Source organism: Prunus dulcis, chromosome 3 (genome assembly GCF_902201215.1).
Source record: "Prunus dulcis chromosome 3, ALMONDv2, whole genome shotgun sequence".
In the NCBI taxonomy this organism is placed as follows: domain Eukaryota; kingdom Viridiplantae; phylum Streptophyta; class Magnoliopsida; order Rosales; family Rosaceae; genus Prunus; species Prunus dulcis.
This window is the reverse complement of record NC_047652.1, coordinates 13,790,522-13,806,944: the sequence shown is the minus strand read 5'-3', so window position 1 is coordinate 13,806,944 and position 16,423 is coordinate 13,790,522. Positions and strand designations below refer to the sequence as shown.

General features: G+C 37.6%; 2 protein-coding genes and 1 non-coding gene across 3 annotated transcripts; 1 reads left to right on the top strand and 2 right to left on the bottom strand.

Moving 5' to 3' along the window:
• Window positions 1–13,447: 13,447 nt before the first annotated feature.
• LOC117621810 lies at window positions 13,448–14,320 on the bottom strand. Its single transcript, XM_034352355.1, has one exon. It carries the CDS (start codon window positions 14,318–14,320, stop codon window positions 13,448–13,450), a length of 873 nt encoding a protein of 290 aa, XP_034208246.1.
• A 53-nt stretch (window positions 14,321–14,373) lies between these two features.
• LOC117621809 lies at window positions 14,374–15,393 on the bottom strand. The gene has a single exon (XM_034352354.1). The coding sequence runs from the start codon at window positions 15,391–15,393 to the stop codon at window positions 14,374–14,376; it is 1,020 nt and encodes a 339-aa protein (XP_034208245.1).
• Window positions 14,906–15,012, top strand: LOC117623681. The gene has a single exon (XR_004585207.1). It is a non-coding gene; the product is annotated as a small nucleolar RNA R71 (small nucleolar RNA).
• Window positions 15,394–16,423: the final 1,030 nt, after the last annotated feature.

Here is a 16,423-nt window from a genome sequence, read left to right as displayed (position 1 = left end):
AATGCCCATCATCTTCTTCATTCACAACCTTGAAAGCAACATTTTCGCTCTTTTTAGGGGCTAGATGTTTCATCTCATAGGTTTGTATGGACCCTATGAGTTCTTGAACTTTCAAGGTGTTCAAGTCACGGATCTCTTCAATAGCCGTGATCTTTGGTTGAAATCGTTGAGGCAAGGATCTCAAAATCTTTTTCACAACCCTGTCTTCTGGAATTTTTTTCACCTAAACTTGAACAAGCATTCACAATTACACACAGTTTAGCATAAAATTCAGAAAAAGTTTCATTCTCATCCATCATGAGTGTCTCAAACTGTAAAGTATGCATTTGAAGCTTGGCTCCCTTGACAGTATCTGTTCCTTCATGAGTAACCTGCAAAATATCCCAAGCTTCCTTAGAAGTATCACAACCAGATATATATTCAAATTGATCTGAAGAGACAGCAGTAAATAAAGCATTTAACCCTTTTTGATTATTAGTGCTGTGTGTGACTTCTGCAGTGGTCCACTCCTCTCTAGCTTTGAGGATTGTGGTTTCTTCATCTCCTTTTCCGATCTTCTTTGTGGGTTTAGGAAATCCATGAACCATTGTACTCCATACACGTTCATCTAAGGACCAAAGAAACGACTATTCATAAATTAAATTTCTTAAGTTATTTAATTTTGAATTTTTGAATTTACCCTTGGGGTAGGGGTATTTTGGTTATTTTATTACCCGGACAGAGTTTGGGGCAGTGGCTGGTATTTTCGGGTAGATCGTACTGAGATGAGTCTGTAGACACATAGTGGGCTCAATTCGGAGTTGTAACGAAGAAGTTACGATCAAAACATCAACAATGGAAAAACCATAAATATTTCGAAGTTGGTTTTAAAAATATATGATTTCTTCTCTCTCTCTCTCTCTCTCTCTCTCTCTCTCTCTCTCTCTCTCTCTTTCTCCTTTGCGAACAGACCTCTCTCCCAATTTTTTTTCTTCTCTCACAATAGCAACTTCACGCCTCCACCATCGCCACCACACACCTCCACCATCGCCACCACACACCTCCAAACTGAGCTGCACCAGTTCCGTTGGAACCACCACACTTCCTTCTTTCCATTCCAGCCCACCGCCACCTTGACCTGCCACTGCCGTCGCCGTAAATAGCCATGAAACGAAGCTGTTTTGACAGTTTTTCAATAAACTTTCGGCCTCTCATTCTCTCTCATTTCTCCACCAAATTTTATGAGTAAGGTATGGTTTTCTATCTATTTTCCATGCTCCAGCTGAAGGTTGGATAGGATTTCATTAATTTTGAGCTTAGGTCAATTGAATTTCAACTTAGGGTTCTGCCGGTCACTTTTTGGGTGGGCCCAAGAACAAAAGTGACTCCAAATAGGGTGTTGTACCTAGGGTAGGAGTCTTGAGCCGAGGTGTTGAGTTTTTCTGATGAAGGGTTATCACTTTGGACACCCACGCACTGCCAACGCGTGTGGCGGCGCGTGGGCACTGTAGCAAACGTGCATTTTTATCCTAATGTGTTCTCCTGGTCAGCACAAGCGCGTAATTACCTTTGGATTCCAATTTGGTTGACGTTTGAAACCCCGAACGAATTTCACATATTAGGAGTTATCCGGGTTCGCCATGTTCGGACCGTTGGATTGACTTCATTCCAATATATGTTACTCTAGACTTTCCGAGGAACGTGTAGGAAATCGGAGCTGGATGTTCCGATTCAATAATTTAAAGTTTGAAGATTTTTTGATAACCGTTCGATTGTGAGCGATCTAACCGTCCTTTTCGGAAAAAACTTACGGGACATGTGTCTTAAACCTTGTGGAACTCTTAGGAACTTCCAGTTTGTTCTATTCCTCGTACACTCGCTAGAAACCCGGGAAATTAGGATTTTAATTCATGTTCTCGTTCGAAATACTTTGTATTAATCTCGTATTCATATTCTAAAATAGGTACTCCGATCACGCATACGCAGCAGGCGGGACCCTCTCAGGGTCAAGCAGTGTTGGACTATTTATGAGTGGACTTTGTTTTCAACTTATAAGCATGGTTTTATAATGAGAATTTTATGCATATGAATTAAATAGTTATTGAAATGCATGTTATATTTAATAGTTGAATTCTTTATTTTGATAAAGTATTGGTAATATATTTTGGGTTTTGACATATTTAAGTATCTTGAGTATGTATAAATGGATGTTGAGAATTTCTATATATGTTTGGCTATGTGTGGGGTACTTGGGTTGTTGAGATGAGATTTTGGAAAGTGGTGAGTATAGAATGTCAGTTTGGAGTGCTATAAGCACTACCCTATGTACCTCCCCAGATTTGGAACTTGGATACGGAAACTTGAGATACTTAGAAATGTCGGAACCCGGGGCATCCTTGAAGGGATGTTGCTGTAGACCCTTGATTGGGTTGTCCGCGCGCGTAGGACTGGTCACGGACGTACGAGTTTTGAGGGTATTGGTTGTACGTGCTGGCTGAGAGTTAGTCCCCCAGTTGGACTGCTCGTTCCCTAGTTACATGGTGAATTGAGGACTCTTCACGAGGACTCTGCCATGGTGACTAGTCAAACAATCCCCCGGTTGGATTGTTTCCCCAGTACAACTAGGTGTTGGTCATATTTATATTATATATATTTACATATGTATATAACTATTCATTCATTCTTGTTTTTCGGTGAGGATACTTCTCTGCTGGTCGTGCCAATGGGTACGCTTTCGAGAGTTTGGTTTGGGACTTATAATATTTAATTGGTGGGTTTGTTTAGTGTGCTGTTTGGATTTCGGACTTGGCATCCGGTATTGGTTTGGTTTTGACATACATAGATATTTATTTGATTATGATGATTTGGGATGCATTTGGATTTCTTGCATGGTTTATTAAACATTGGGGGTATATTATGTTGGTTTACACTGAACTGAACTCTATTTTTTGTCCACGCACATTTTTCTGTTTTGCGCCCCTCAGCCAGTAGTTGACTGAGCCCCGCAGCTGAGCCGGATCGTGTGCTTACGAGCCTTGAGCCTTCGTAAGACTCCTTCATTCTTTTTCCCTTGAACTTTGTTTTTGTTGTAATTGAATTCCTTAGATATGCTCTGTTATCGCCCTTACTAGGGTTTGATTTTTGAGGCCGGAGGCCTTTGTTGTAAACTGTTTTTTTTTTTTTTTTGGCTTTAAAGCATGCTGCTGGTTGGGTACCTTAAACTGTGAATTTTGAGCAGGTTGAATTTTTGGGGAAATGTTCAATTTACAGGGCAACTCTGCCAAAAATTTGGTAGAAAGTCTCGATCCTTAGTAAGTGGGCCCAGCATCGGGGAGATGTCGATAACGAGACGGGATTCGCTCCTGTTTCAGGGAATTCCGGGGCGGGTCCTATCAATGTGCAAAGCTTAAAATAAAAGAACATACAGAGAATTATTTTACGTGGTAAAACGCCACCTCTGGGGAAAATCCACAGGACTCCTCAATCCAACACAAATCCACTATAGAACGATGATTACTAGAAGTACTCAAACTTATCCTAGACACATTCTAGATAATGTTTACCGACTTCTTTGTAACTCAACTTCTGTCACGGGATGATCTTCGACACTCCTTATGTTGAACGCAATACTGGTCACGATTGCTTCAAGCTCGCCGGAGGAAAACCGCCACCACGGTCTTGGTGCCCTCAACTGTATGAGTCACTGAACAATGCAAATAAATGCAATATGAATGATTAAAGTGTTTGATAAATCACCAATTAAAACATGGAACACTTGATGATTTATCTCAAAAATATACACAGTAGATTTCTTAAGAATTTTAGATGCTCAAACAAAATATGGGAAAACTGTGCAAAACCAAAGAGATGCAAGCTACTTTTATTCAAAGCTTCCTATACCTAGTCAGATGGCAGCACACGAGTACCAAACCCACTTTAATTATAACTCTGAACGTTTAGCTTAATTTGGACTCTTATGAAGACCACAATCGGTTTTCAAACATGAATATTAGTTCAATATGGATTCTTATTGAAAAACGCCAACCAACCAATTTTTAATAGAAAAACAATATCTATTAAAACAAATGAATTAGACCAATCAAGTAAGAGAAGATTTCAACGTGCAAGTCATAATAGGAAAAGATAATATTTTAACTTAAATCAAAATAGAGTCCAACTAGAAAAGTAATCTTAAGAGATAAAGTCTAATCCTATTAAAAATAAAATTAACATAAAAATACTTGATTGAAAAAAACTCAAACTAGGAATCCTATAATGAATGCATGATTATGTCATGATTTACCTGAAATCAAGTTTCTCATATCGGTCAAGTCATGTCTCGGATGTATGGGGGTTGAATGAGTTGTGCCAAAACGTCCACAGCAGAAATACAGGCTCTTATTTTCAACTCCTCAACTCCATCTCCTAGCCTACATTGACAATCTCTTGGAGCATCAGGATGATCATATATGTTATGGAATAACATGTAAATACCTTGATAGGATTATATCCTAACTCTTGATCGGCTCCCTAAAGCCAAATTGCTGGATTTGTTTCAAAGGAGATACTTGCCCTCAGTCACGGTAAGAGCTTCTTTCTACACCGTTTATACTGTCAGTTTTTGCATTTTTCTTTCTTTGCCTTTCTGGTTAGACCTTTCTTTGCTATTAATCTTTGTTTGACCAGATTGCAGTTGGGTTGATGGTCTTTCAACAATTGGGGGGAATCAATGGGGTCTGTTTCTATGTCAGCAATATCTTTGAACAAGCAGGTAGAAAGAAAGAATAGATTGGCATTCTGGCACTACTACAATCTATGTTTTCAGTACCTACAACTTTAATGTACCTTTCTGTATCTACTTCAGGATTTTCTTCCAGCGTTGGAACCATAACTTACGCTATTCTTCAGGTTCTAAAGCTCTACTGTGACAGATCTTTTAATTTTTATCCACTAAAGCATCTTGATGCAGTTCTGCTTTACACCGGCGGACCTATGGGAATAATGTTGAATTTCGAACAATCCTTCACAACTTCCCAACATTGGAAATGCAAGAAACTTTTTTTGCCTTGCCCCATGGCACCGAACCAAAGTTGTGCTTGAATGATCTGTTAAAAATAAATAATTGGAAGTGCAAGAAAAAAAAAGATTATGCAAGAAAATATAAACTATTTTAAAATGCAAGAATAAAATTGATTATGCAAGAAAATATACACAAATTGGAAATGCAAAAAGAAAAAAAAAGATTATGCAAGAAAAAGAAATAGAATATGCAATAATAAAAAAGTTACATTAAATTGATTAAAATGACAATTATAAATATTTTACCTCATCGGATAGATTTTGACCGCTTCAAATGTTCTCCTTTGCTTTTGTCAAGGCATTTCTCCATTTCCCTAATTCTTTATTCATAATTTTCCATCTACTAGACAAGGCCATTTCGATCCGAATGGAACCCGATCTTTGACAAAATTCTCCATGAAGTTTGCTCCACGTATGAGGGAACTTCATCTCATTGCCTGAGACAGGGCAATGACTAACGATCACCCAAGACTGACACAACGCAATATCTTCCTGAGTTGTCCACACGCCTCCGGCTTCGACAAAAGATGCCATGTGTTTTTTGATACAAATGGAAAGTAGTAGAAAATGTGAGTACAGAATAAAGAATATTGGAAGGAGAAGAAATTGTATGAAGAATTGGTGTGGAAAGTGAATAATGTGAGTGGAGGGTAAAAAATATTAGAAGAAGAAGAAATTGTATCAAGATTTGGTGTGGAAAGTGAATAAAATTGTTAAGTATTTATAGAAAAAAAATCCAAATATTTTTGATATTTTTAAGTATCATTTTCTGAATAGACGTGTTTTAATGGTCATCAAAATTTCCATTGACTGGCACTTTTATCAAACAAAAAAAAGTCTTATAAACAGAAAGAAAACTCACCTATAAGTCTTATAAATTTGTCCTTTTTGTAGGTTTTCTTTTATTGGGCTTGGGACTTGTTCAGTAGCCAAAAATTATATTATTATATCTGTCATAATGTGAAAGTCTTCTATGTACATTCATTGAATATTTCAAGTCTTCTATGTCCCAAAAAATATGTAATCCTGTGCTTCCCTTCTTCTATTTTTAAACTTGTATTGGTTTCTCTTACTCTGAGCCTTCCCAGAAAATATGCATACCCTTCTGCTTCAATCGTTGTTTCCCTTGCTCTTGATCACTTCATTTCTTTCGATCAACGTTGAGTTAAGTCTAAGCCAGGACAAAGAACAATATACAAACTGCGGCGAAGATATTAACTGCGGTGGCTTCAGAAACATCTCATACCCCTTTTGGGGAGTAAACCGGGCTAATTACTGTGGTCTGCCGGGGTTCGAGGTCAAATATGTAGACAATGCCACCATGATCAACATATCGAGTATCAACTACAGAATTCTTAGAACGGAATCTAGTGCTCTGTTGTGATATTTATTGCAAGCGCACAATTCGCACAAGTAATATAGTGATGAGTGAAGTGTCGTTCCCACGAAGAGTGATTTAATTTACCAAGTACCGATTGTGATTAACCCAAGACTTTATTTGAACAATTGATGATGAGATTTGATTGATTAATTAACTAAAACAATGAATAAAAACAAGCGTAGAAAAATAAAGTAGTGAGATTCAAGTTATGAGAGCACTAGAGGTTCCGATTTCACCATAGCCAATTCTACCCAATTCCCTTAGCATGTTAATCCTAATTATTCTCCATGTTGACAATTGATTTTCCCTACTTTATTCGATACTCCATCCCTGGTTATACCAAAAGTATTCTTATTACCAACCCACTCTATCCCTAGTAATGGAATTAAGATAATAAGAACCCATTAAATTCCTTGGAAAACCTACAAAACAACCACATAAGTCATGACAAACATCCCTGTCTAATCATGTAACTCATGGCATCTATTACAAGAAGCAACCCCAAATTGGATATTCCTATCGTCAATTTAGCATCAAAACAATTAAATGTTGGCCAAACATTCAAAGCATTAAGCATGGTAATAGATACTCAACATGGAAAAATACTTGGAATTAACATTGACTAAAGTAATTGAGTATTCATGGCTAGGCTACATCGTAGCCCTAGCAAGAAGAAATTAGTTCATGACAACTTTAATAAAAACCATGATAAATAATATCATAGGAAAGAAGTAACCAATTGAAGATTTGATCTCTGCACGATAGCAAGTCTAGCTCCAGGTTGTCTTCTTTGTCTCTCTAAAACTCTCTCTCTCTCCTTTGAGTGTTTTGGCTATGAGTATGAATGTGTAGGAATTTTAGGGTAGATGATGGAGGATGGATGATGGGTAATGGATCCTTTCAACAATGACCTAAACTCCCTATTTATAAAACTCCTAGAAATCCTACCTAAGGAATAATTACAATTGTTATAAAAATAGGATTCCTTCTAAAATAAGGTCTTCTTTATTTCTCCTTGTTTGACTTGATAAGACTTGCACCATCTTGAACTAGGAAATTTGACAACATTCCTTGCAACAAAAGGAATGACTTGGCTTCTTTTTAATTGATCTTCATCTTCTTGCCTTTTTTAGCACACTTTCTCCTATTTCACAATTCCTTCACAAATCTCACAAAACCAATTAAAAACAACCAATTTAATCCAAGAAATTAATAAATAAATAAGCAAAGGAGGCATAAAATATATATAAAATATAGACTTATCAAATACCCCCAAACCTATCTTTTGCTAGTCCTCGAGCAAAACTGAAAATCAAAAATAAATTAAAACAAACAAACTAAATTAAACCACTTTCGCAGGTAATCTCGATGGCACTTAGCATGTGCCACAAGCCTTTAAACCTCTAGGTGTCCCTAGTAGGAGGAGTTGTGTCTCCTGATGGTTTACCAGTAATGACACCCACAAACACTTCTTGCAAAACAAATTCGTTAAAGCAATACTTCCAACAAACTAATAATAACCAATGAATGCCAATCACAATTCAAAAACTAAAGTTATGCCACTACAAAAAAATGCACCATAGTGTAAAGTGTAAAGCCAAAACTCCAAGCATTCAAACATAAAGATAACCACATTCGTTGTGTGTACAAATTCGTCTCGACTCTAGGCCTCACTGGATAACTCTCAATTTTCTCACAGAACCTAGGGTTGCACTCTTACCCCGCATATGTGAATGAAGTTAGGTGAAGAATTCAAAATATAAGACACATATGCATCCAAAAATGAATAAAAGGCAATTTCTAAAAATAGATCTCATGGAAAGGAAATCAAATACTAAAAACTATAGATGAAGTACATACCTCTACTTCCGAGTAAGAAGTCCCCAAAGATCCGTTAGGTCTTTACTATGGTTGTAATGAAGGGCTAGGTTATGGGTTATGAAAGAAAGGGAAGGAAATACTAGAACTTGAGACATACCAAGGCATTTATCACGTGATAAGGCTCGGCTCTTCAAATTTACTTCACAGAGGCGTCCAGGATTTTTGATATGCTTCACTTTTTTTTTTCTTTTTTTTTAAAAATTATTTATCTTTCTTTCTTTTTTTTATTTTTATAAAGCACATATTTCCTCGGTACACGCCACCTCTTTTGTTGATGTAGAGATTAACCTTCATCCTTGTCTTCATGCCATGGCATATCCCAAGTTATAGGGTATGGCTAAAAATAGGGTGAAAAGGGTAAGGAAATATTGTGGGTGATGAAAGAAAAGGCTAAGTGTTTGGCTTCAAAGGGTTGATGGCACACACAATGGGTAGGACATGAGGTTTTATTTAGTGGCTAGAACATGCATAGCCTAACATCATCTCTCAAGGTCCATCCAACTCAAAAGTAAAAGCATGAGATGATTCCAAAATAGAGATTAGTTCTTAGTATTCAATTCAAAAGCCTAATTGAGATCAATTTAAATAAGAAAGAAAGAAAATAGTGAATAAGACTAATCCCAAATACTCTCTCAATGAATGGCAATTTGGCTCAAGTATCTCACAATGGAAGTCTCCACTATTTCTCCACAATCATCCAAGTATAGCTAGCTTGTCCATTAAAATACTTGAAGCATGGCTATGTGAAGTGCTATACTTATGATGCATAAACTTTCATGACAACACTTTAGTTAAAGGAATATGATCAAACATCACATATACATCACTATTAGTAAGAGAAAGTAAAAGCTTTAACAAATATTTTATTTTTATTTTTATTTTTTAAAAGTTAAAGGCATTTTGTGATTTTTTTCAAACAAATGTGAGTGAATTTATGTGCCATAATTGCTTAGGGATAAAGAAATTTCATCAAAAGGAAGAGGACACACCTGGAATAGCTCCTAGAAACCTCTTATCACAAATGGAATGGATCATAATTGATTTGGAATGAAATTAGAAAATTCTGGAAAATTGACCTTTAGCGACGAAAAATCTGATGAACACCGTCGCTGAAAACCCTTTAGCAACGAAACATCTGATGAACACCGTCGCTAAAAACCCTTTAGTGACGAAAAAGCTTCATATTTCTGGGTAGATAGCAGCTAGTCTTTTTTGGGTTTTAGGCCACTTTTTTAGCTTCAAATCGTCCTAAAACGTCATGTAAAGCACTTGAGACCCCCAAAACTGTTTCAAATCATCATAATAACCATTCTAAACATGTTGGTGGCTTCAAATTTGCCTGAAAAACATCAAAAAGGAAAATAGGCAGGATTTTTGATTTTGACCAAAATAAGAACATAATAACCTCTTTTGCTATTTTCTGGATTTTAAAGTCATCTAATGGCCAAAACAACATCTGTAACACATCTGGAACATGTTTGCAATCATCACAGGGCTAGAAAAAATAAAGAAATGTTCTTTGAAACACAAAATCCTTTCTTTGGAACACAAAATCTGTTTTTTTTTTTTTTTTTTCTTTATGACTCAAAACTCAAACAAAAACAACAAAACTCCACACCCCCAAACCTAAACTAAGCATTGTCCTCAATGTTTAAAGTAAATGCATGTAACAATTAGTAAAGGCATAGAAGGATGGAAAATAAAGGGAAAACAAAACAAAATAAAATAAAAAGGAACGAAGGTACCTAGTTGGGTTGCCTCCAAACAAGCGCTTGGTTTATAGTCCCCAACCTGACTTGCGAGGTCATCACTTTGGATCATGCAGAGGAATGGAAGTCCGCTTTTGATCAAAATTGACTTCCAAGTATGGCTTCACTCGTTGGCCGTTTACTTTGAAAATAGTACCTTGTTCGTCATGCCTAACCTCAATAACTCCAGAAGGAAATACTTGCACTATTGTAAATGGTCCAGACCAACTTGATTTCAGCTTCTCAGGAAAGAGTCGGAGGCTGGAATTAAATAGGAGAACTTTCTGACCAGCGAAGAAATCCTTCCTTAGAATATGCTTATCATGCCATTTCTTTGTACGCTCCTTGTATATCTTGGAAGTCTCATAAGTTTCATTACGAAACTCATCCATATCATTCAATTGAATTGCCCCTTTTTCTCCTGCTGCAATCATGTCAAAATTGAGTGTTTGGAGTGCCCAATGTGCCTTATGTTCGAGCTCAACCGGTAAGTGACAAGCTTTCCCAAAAACTAGACGATAAGGAGACATGCCAATTGGTGTTTTGAACGCCGTTCGATAGGCCCATAAGGCATCATCCAATTTTAGTGACCAATCCTTTCTTAAAGCACTCACCGTCTTTTCCAAAATTCATTTTAATTCTCTATTGGAAACTTCAACTTGTCCACTAGTTTGTGGATGATAGGGAGTAGTAACCTTGTGGGTAATACCATATTTAGCTAAAAGAGAATTAAATTGACGATTGCAAAAGTGTGTACCTCTGTCACTGATGATTCCACGCGGAGTCCGAATCTGGTGAAAATATTTTTTCGGACAAATTTGACAACACCCTTGGAGTCATTGGTAGGGAGAGCGACGGCTTCAACCCATTTCGACACATAATCAACAGCCACCAATATGTACTTGTTCTTCCAAGATTCAGGGAAAGGTCCCATGAAATCTATTCCCCAGACATCGAACAATTCAACCTCTAGAATATTATTCAATGGCATCTGATTTCTGCTAGAAATATTTCCAGTGCGTTGGCATCGATCACAGGCAGCTACAAATGCATAGGCATCCTTGAACAAAGTTGGCCAAAAAAATCCAGATTGTAATACCTTGGCTGCTGTTTTGGAGGCACCAAAATGCCCCCCACACGCCAATGTGTGGCAATGTCGCAATATGTCTTCCATCTCCTCCTCAGGCACACATCTCCGTATAACTTGGTCAGGGCAATGTTTCCACAAATATGGGTCGTCCCAATAATAATGTTTAACCAAGGAGAAAAACTTCTTCTTTTGATGAAACGAAAAATCAGCTGGAATGATAGTACTAGCTAAATAATTCACAAAGTCAGCATACCAGGGAGCTTCGGATGATCGAATGGCATACAATTGTTCATCCGGGAACATCTCCATAATGGGTGCAGCATCATCACTCATCTTTACCTCACTGACCAGCCGCGAAAGATGGTCAGCTACCACGTTTTCGGACCCCTTTTTGTCTCGAATTTCAAGATCAAATTCTTGGAGCAGTAGTACCCAACGAATTAATCGTGGTTTTGCATCCTTCTTCGAAAGTAAATACTTTAAAGCTGAGTGATCGGTATACACTATCACCTTCGCTCCAATCAAGTAGGATCGAAATTTATCCAAGGAGAAGATTACTACTAACAATTCTTTCTCCGTGGTGGTATAATTCCGCTGGGCGTCATTCAAAGTACGACTGACATAATAAATTACATGAAGTAATTTATTTCTTCTTTGACCCAAAACTGCCCCTACCGCATAGTCACTAGCATCACACATAATCTCAAAAGGCAAGTCCCAATCCGGTGCGACAATGACAGGTGCAGAAGTAAGCTTCTCTTTCAAGACATTAAATGCTTTCAAACACCTTGAATCAAAATTAAATTCTACATCTTTAAGAAGGAGATTGCATAAGGGCTTCATGATTTTGGAAAAATCTTGGATAAACTGCCGATAAAATCCAGCATGACCCAGAAAGCTTCGAATCCCCTTTACTATAGTGGGCGGTGGCAATTTCTCTACGGTATCAATTTTTGCCTTATCAACCTCTATGCCTTTAGCTGAAATTTTATGCCCCAGGACTATCCCTTCTTGCACCATAAAATGACATTTCTCCCAATTCAAAACCAAATTGGTTTCTTCACATCTTTTCAAAACTAATGCCAAATTATGTAAACAAGAATCAAATGATGAGCCAAAAACAGAAAATTCATCCATAAAAACCTCAATGAAGCGCTCCACCATGTCCGAAAAGATGCTCATCATGCAACGTTGAAAGGTGGCAGGGGTGTTACACAACCCGAAGGGCATGCGCCTGTATGCAAAAGTGCCGAATGCGAATGTGAACGTCGTCTTTTCCTGATCTTCAGGTGCAATTGGAATCTAATTATACCCAGAATATCCATCTAAAAAACAATAATATGAATGCCCAGCAAGTCTTTCCAACATCTGATCAATGAAAGGCAAGGGAAAGTGATCTTTCCTTGTCGCAGTGTTCAATTTCCTGTAGTCTATGCAGACACGCCATCCTGTAGTTGTTCTTGTCGGGATCAACTCATTATTATCATTTTTCACCACTGTAATACCCCTTTTTTTCGGTACGACTTGAACTGGACTCACCCAACTACTATATGAAATCGGGTAAATTATTCCAGCATCTAATAACTTTAATACTTCAGCTTGCACAACTTCTTTCATATTCGGATTTAATTGGCGGTGATGCTCAACTAAAAGTTTAAAATTATCTTCCATTAGAATACGTTGCATACACATGGAAGGGCTAAGTCCCTTAATATCTGCAATAGTCCACCTATTGCCGTTTTATGCTCCCTCAAAACTCGTAGTAATTTATCTTCTTCTAGTTTACTCAAATTTGCAGCAATAATCACAGGAAGAGTTTCAAAATTACCCAAGTATGCATATCTTAAGTGGGAAGGTAGGGGCTTCAATGTGAGGGTTGGTGCAATAATGACACTGGGTTGTGGTTTGGAGGTTGTGACGCCAAGCTCCTCAACTTCGCGCCACCTTCCAGGAGGGCGCGGTTTCATTGCTTCCAAAAGTACACCATCTCAGAAATTTTAGGATCCTCATGCTCAGTAGTAACGGAATGCACAAGGCAAGCCTCCAATGGATCACATGGATGTTCTTCTTTAAATTTTTCAGAGACAACTTTTTCCACTATATCCACTCGGAAGCAAGAGTCTGATTCCACTGGGTACTTTGTTGCTTGAAAGACATTGAAGGTCACCTGCTCATCAGCCTCTGGCAAAATTAATAAACCTTTGTCCACATCAATTAATGTCTTCCCGGTTTTTAGAAAGGGGCGGCCTAAGATAATAGGGGTTTCGACATCTTCTTCCATGTCTAAAATCAAAAATCTGCTGGAAAAATGAGCTTATCAACTTTGACTAACACATCCTCAATTATGCCTCTGGGATATGTTATGGACATGTCCACCATCTGCAAAGAAACAGTGGTTGGGTTAATTACCCCCAACCCAATATGTTTAGCAACAGAAGAAGGCATTAGATTAATACTGGATCCTAAATCACATAAAGCTTTTTCAAAGTAAATGGTTCCAATAGTGCAAGGTATAGTAAAACTCCCTAGATCCTTTAGCTTAGGTGGTAGCTTCCTCTGCAAAATAGCACTGCATTCTTCGGATAATTTCACTATCTCATGTTCGCCCAATTTCCTCTTCTTTGATATAATATCCTTCATGAATTTGGCATAACTCGGCATTTGCTCCAAAGCATCGGCAAAAGGAATATTTATTTGTAATTTCTTGAAGATATCAAGAAATTTCGAAAATTGGGCATCCACTTTGTTTTTTCTAAGACGTTGAGGGAATGGAATTGGCGGTACATATGGCTTTACAAGGGCAGCAGGTTGAGATAATTTCTCTACAATAGCATGTTCAATTTCTGGAGAAATTTCATCAAGTTGTGCAGCAGTTCCAGCAGTGATAGACGACGACGACGGCACGTTAGTAATTTCTGTTGTCTCTGCAGTTTGTTGCTGGATATTCTTTTCTTCATCCAAGTCTACTGCTGTTTTTATTGGCCTCCCATTCAGAAGAGTTATCGCCTTCGCATGTTCTTGGTTTTTTGAATTAATCTCTGTTTGGCTTGGCAAAGCCCCATTTACTCTTTCTATCAATACATTAGCTAGCTGGCCCATCTGAACCTCCAAGTTTCGAATAGAGGCAGCTTGGTTCTGAAGGGTCGTCTCGGTTTTGCTCATAAATTGATTTGTATTGACAGAGAGAGTGTTGACATTTCCAGCAAGTTGAGTAATTATATCCTCCAATCCATGCTTCTTTTCTTGAGGTGTGAACCAGGTGGAGGTCCCTGTACATTTTGGTTATTACTCCATGAAAAATTCGGATGGTTCTTCCATCCTGGGTTATAAGTGTTGGAGTAAGGATTATTCCGTTGTCGATTAAAATCAGAGACTTGGTTCAGTTGTTCAGATGGTGATGTGAATGGACTAGCTCCACACTCATTGCCATGATGAGGTCCTGCACAAAATTCACAACTTAAATTAGTAGACTGAATAGCATTAACATTTAAAGTACCAAGTTGTTTAGACATAGTAGAAATTTGTGCAGTTAACGCAGATATGGCGTCAATCTCATGAATTCCAGCTTTCTTTGGTGTTGATCTCTCACTAGGCCATTGATAGTTATTTGACGCCATCTCTTCCAGCAAGTTATACGCTTCAGTTTCTGTTTTTCCCATCAAAGCTCCTCCGGCTGCAGCGTCAATTGTTGTTTTGCTTGTATTGTTCAAACCATTGCAGAAAGCTTTAACTTGCATCCAAGTAGGTAGGGCATGATGTGGGCACTTCCTTAGCATATCCTTGTATCTGTCCCATGCTTCATAAAAAGGTTCCATGTCATTCTGAGCAAATGACATCATGTCATTCCTGAGTTTCGCAATCTTTGCAGGAGGAAAGAATTTAGCTAAAAATTTATTGGCCAAGTCATCCCATGTAGTAATCGAATTAGGTGGTTGAGAATTCAACCATGACTTTGCCTTTTCCTTTAATGAGAAAGGAAAAAGCCTTAAGCGAACAACATAATTGGTAGCTCCATTGCACTTAAATGTGTCACATATCTCCAAGAAATTAGAGATATGGCTATTAGGGTCTTCTTGAGGTAAACCACAAAAGATGGAGGATTGCTGAATCATTGAAATTATGGCTGGTCTGATTTCAAAATTATTGGCATCAATGGTTGGACGACGAATGCTCGATGGTGATGCCACCACAGATGGGACATCATAGTCCCTTACTGGTTTTGCTTCCTCAGCCATAGGTGATGGCTTTTCCAATATTGCGTCCTTAGTGATGAGTGAAGTGTCGTTCCCACAAAGAGTGATTTAATTTACCAAGTACCGATTGTGATTAACCCAAGACTTTATTTGAACAATTGATGATGAGATTCGATTGATTAATTAACTAAAACAATGAATAAAAACAAGCGTAGAAAAATAAAGTAGTGAGATTCAAGTTATGAGAGCACTAGAGCTTCCGATTTCACCATAGCCAATTCTACCCAATTCCCTTAGCATGTTAATCCTAATTATTCTCCATGTTGACAGTTGATTTTCCCTACTTTATTCGATACTCCATCCCTGGTTATACCAAAAGTATTCTTATTACCAACCCACTCTATCCCTAGTAATGGAATTAAGATAATAAGAACCCATTAAATTCCTTGGAAAACCTACAAAACAACCACATAAGTCATGACAAACATCCCTGTCTAATCATGTAACTCATGGCATCTATTACAAGAAGCAACCCCAAATTGGATATTCCTATCGTCAATTTAGCATCAAAACAATTAAATGTTGGCCAAACATTCAAAGCATTAAGCATGGTAATAGATACTCAACATGGAAAAATACTTGGAATTAACATTGACTAAAGTAATTGAGTATTCATGGCTAGGCTACATCGTAGCCCTAGCAAGAAGAAATTAGTTCATGACAACTTTAATAAAAACCATGATAAATAATATCATAGGAAAGAAGTAACCAATTGAAGATTTGATCTCTGCACGATAGCAACTCCAGCTCCAGGTTGTCTTCTTTGTCTCTCTAAAACTCTCTCTCTCTCTCCTTTGAGTGTTTTGGCTATGAGTATGAATGTGTAGGAATTTTAGGGTAGATGATGGAGGATGGATGATGGGTAATGGATCCTTTCAACAATGACCTAAACTCCCTATTTATAAAACTCCTAGAAATCCTACCTAAGGAATAATTACAATTGTTATAAAAATAGGATTCCTTCTAAAATAAGGTCTTCTTTATTTCTCCTTGTTTGACTTGATAAGACTTG

Excerpts from the sequence above, each read along its gene's own strand:
- LOC117621810 (XM_034352355.1), bottom strand. The coding sequence starts at position 14,320 with ATGAGCAAAACCGAGACGACCCTTCAGAACCAAGCTGCCTCTATTCGA.
- LOC117621809 (XM_034352354.1), bottom strand. The coding sequence starts at position 15,393 with ATGGCTGAGGAAGCAAAACCAGTAAGGGACTATGATGTCCCATCTGTG.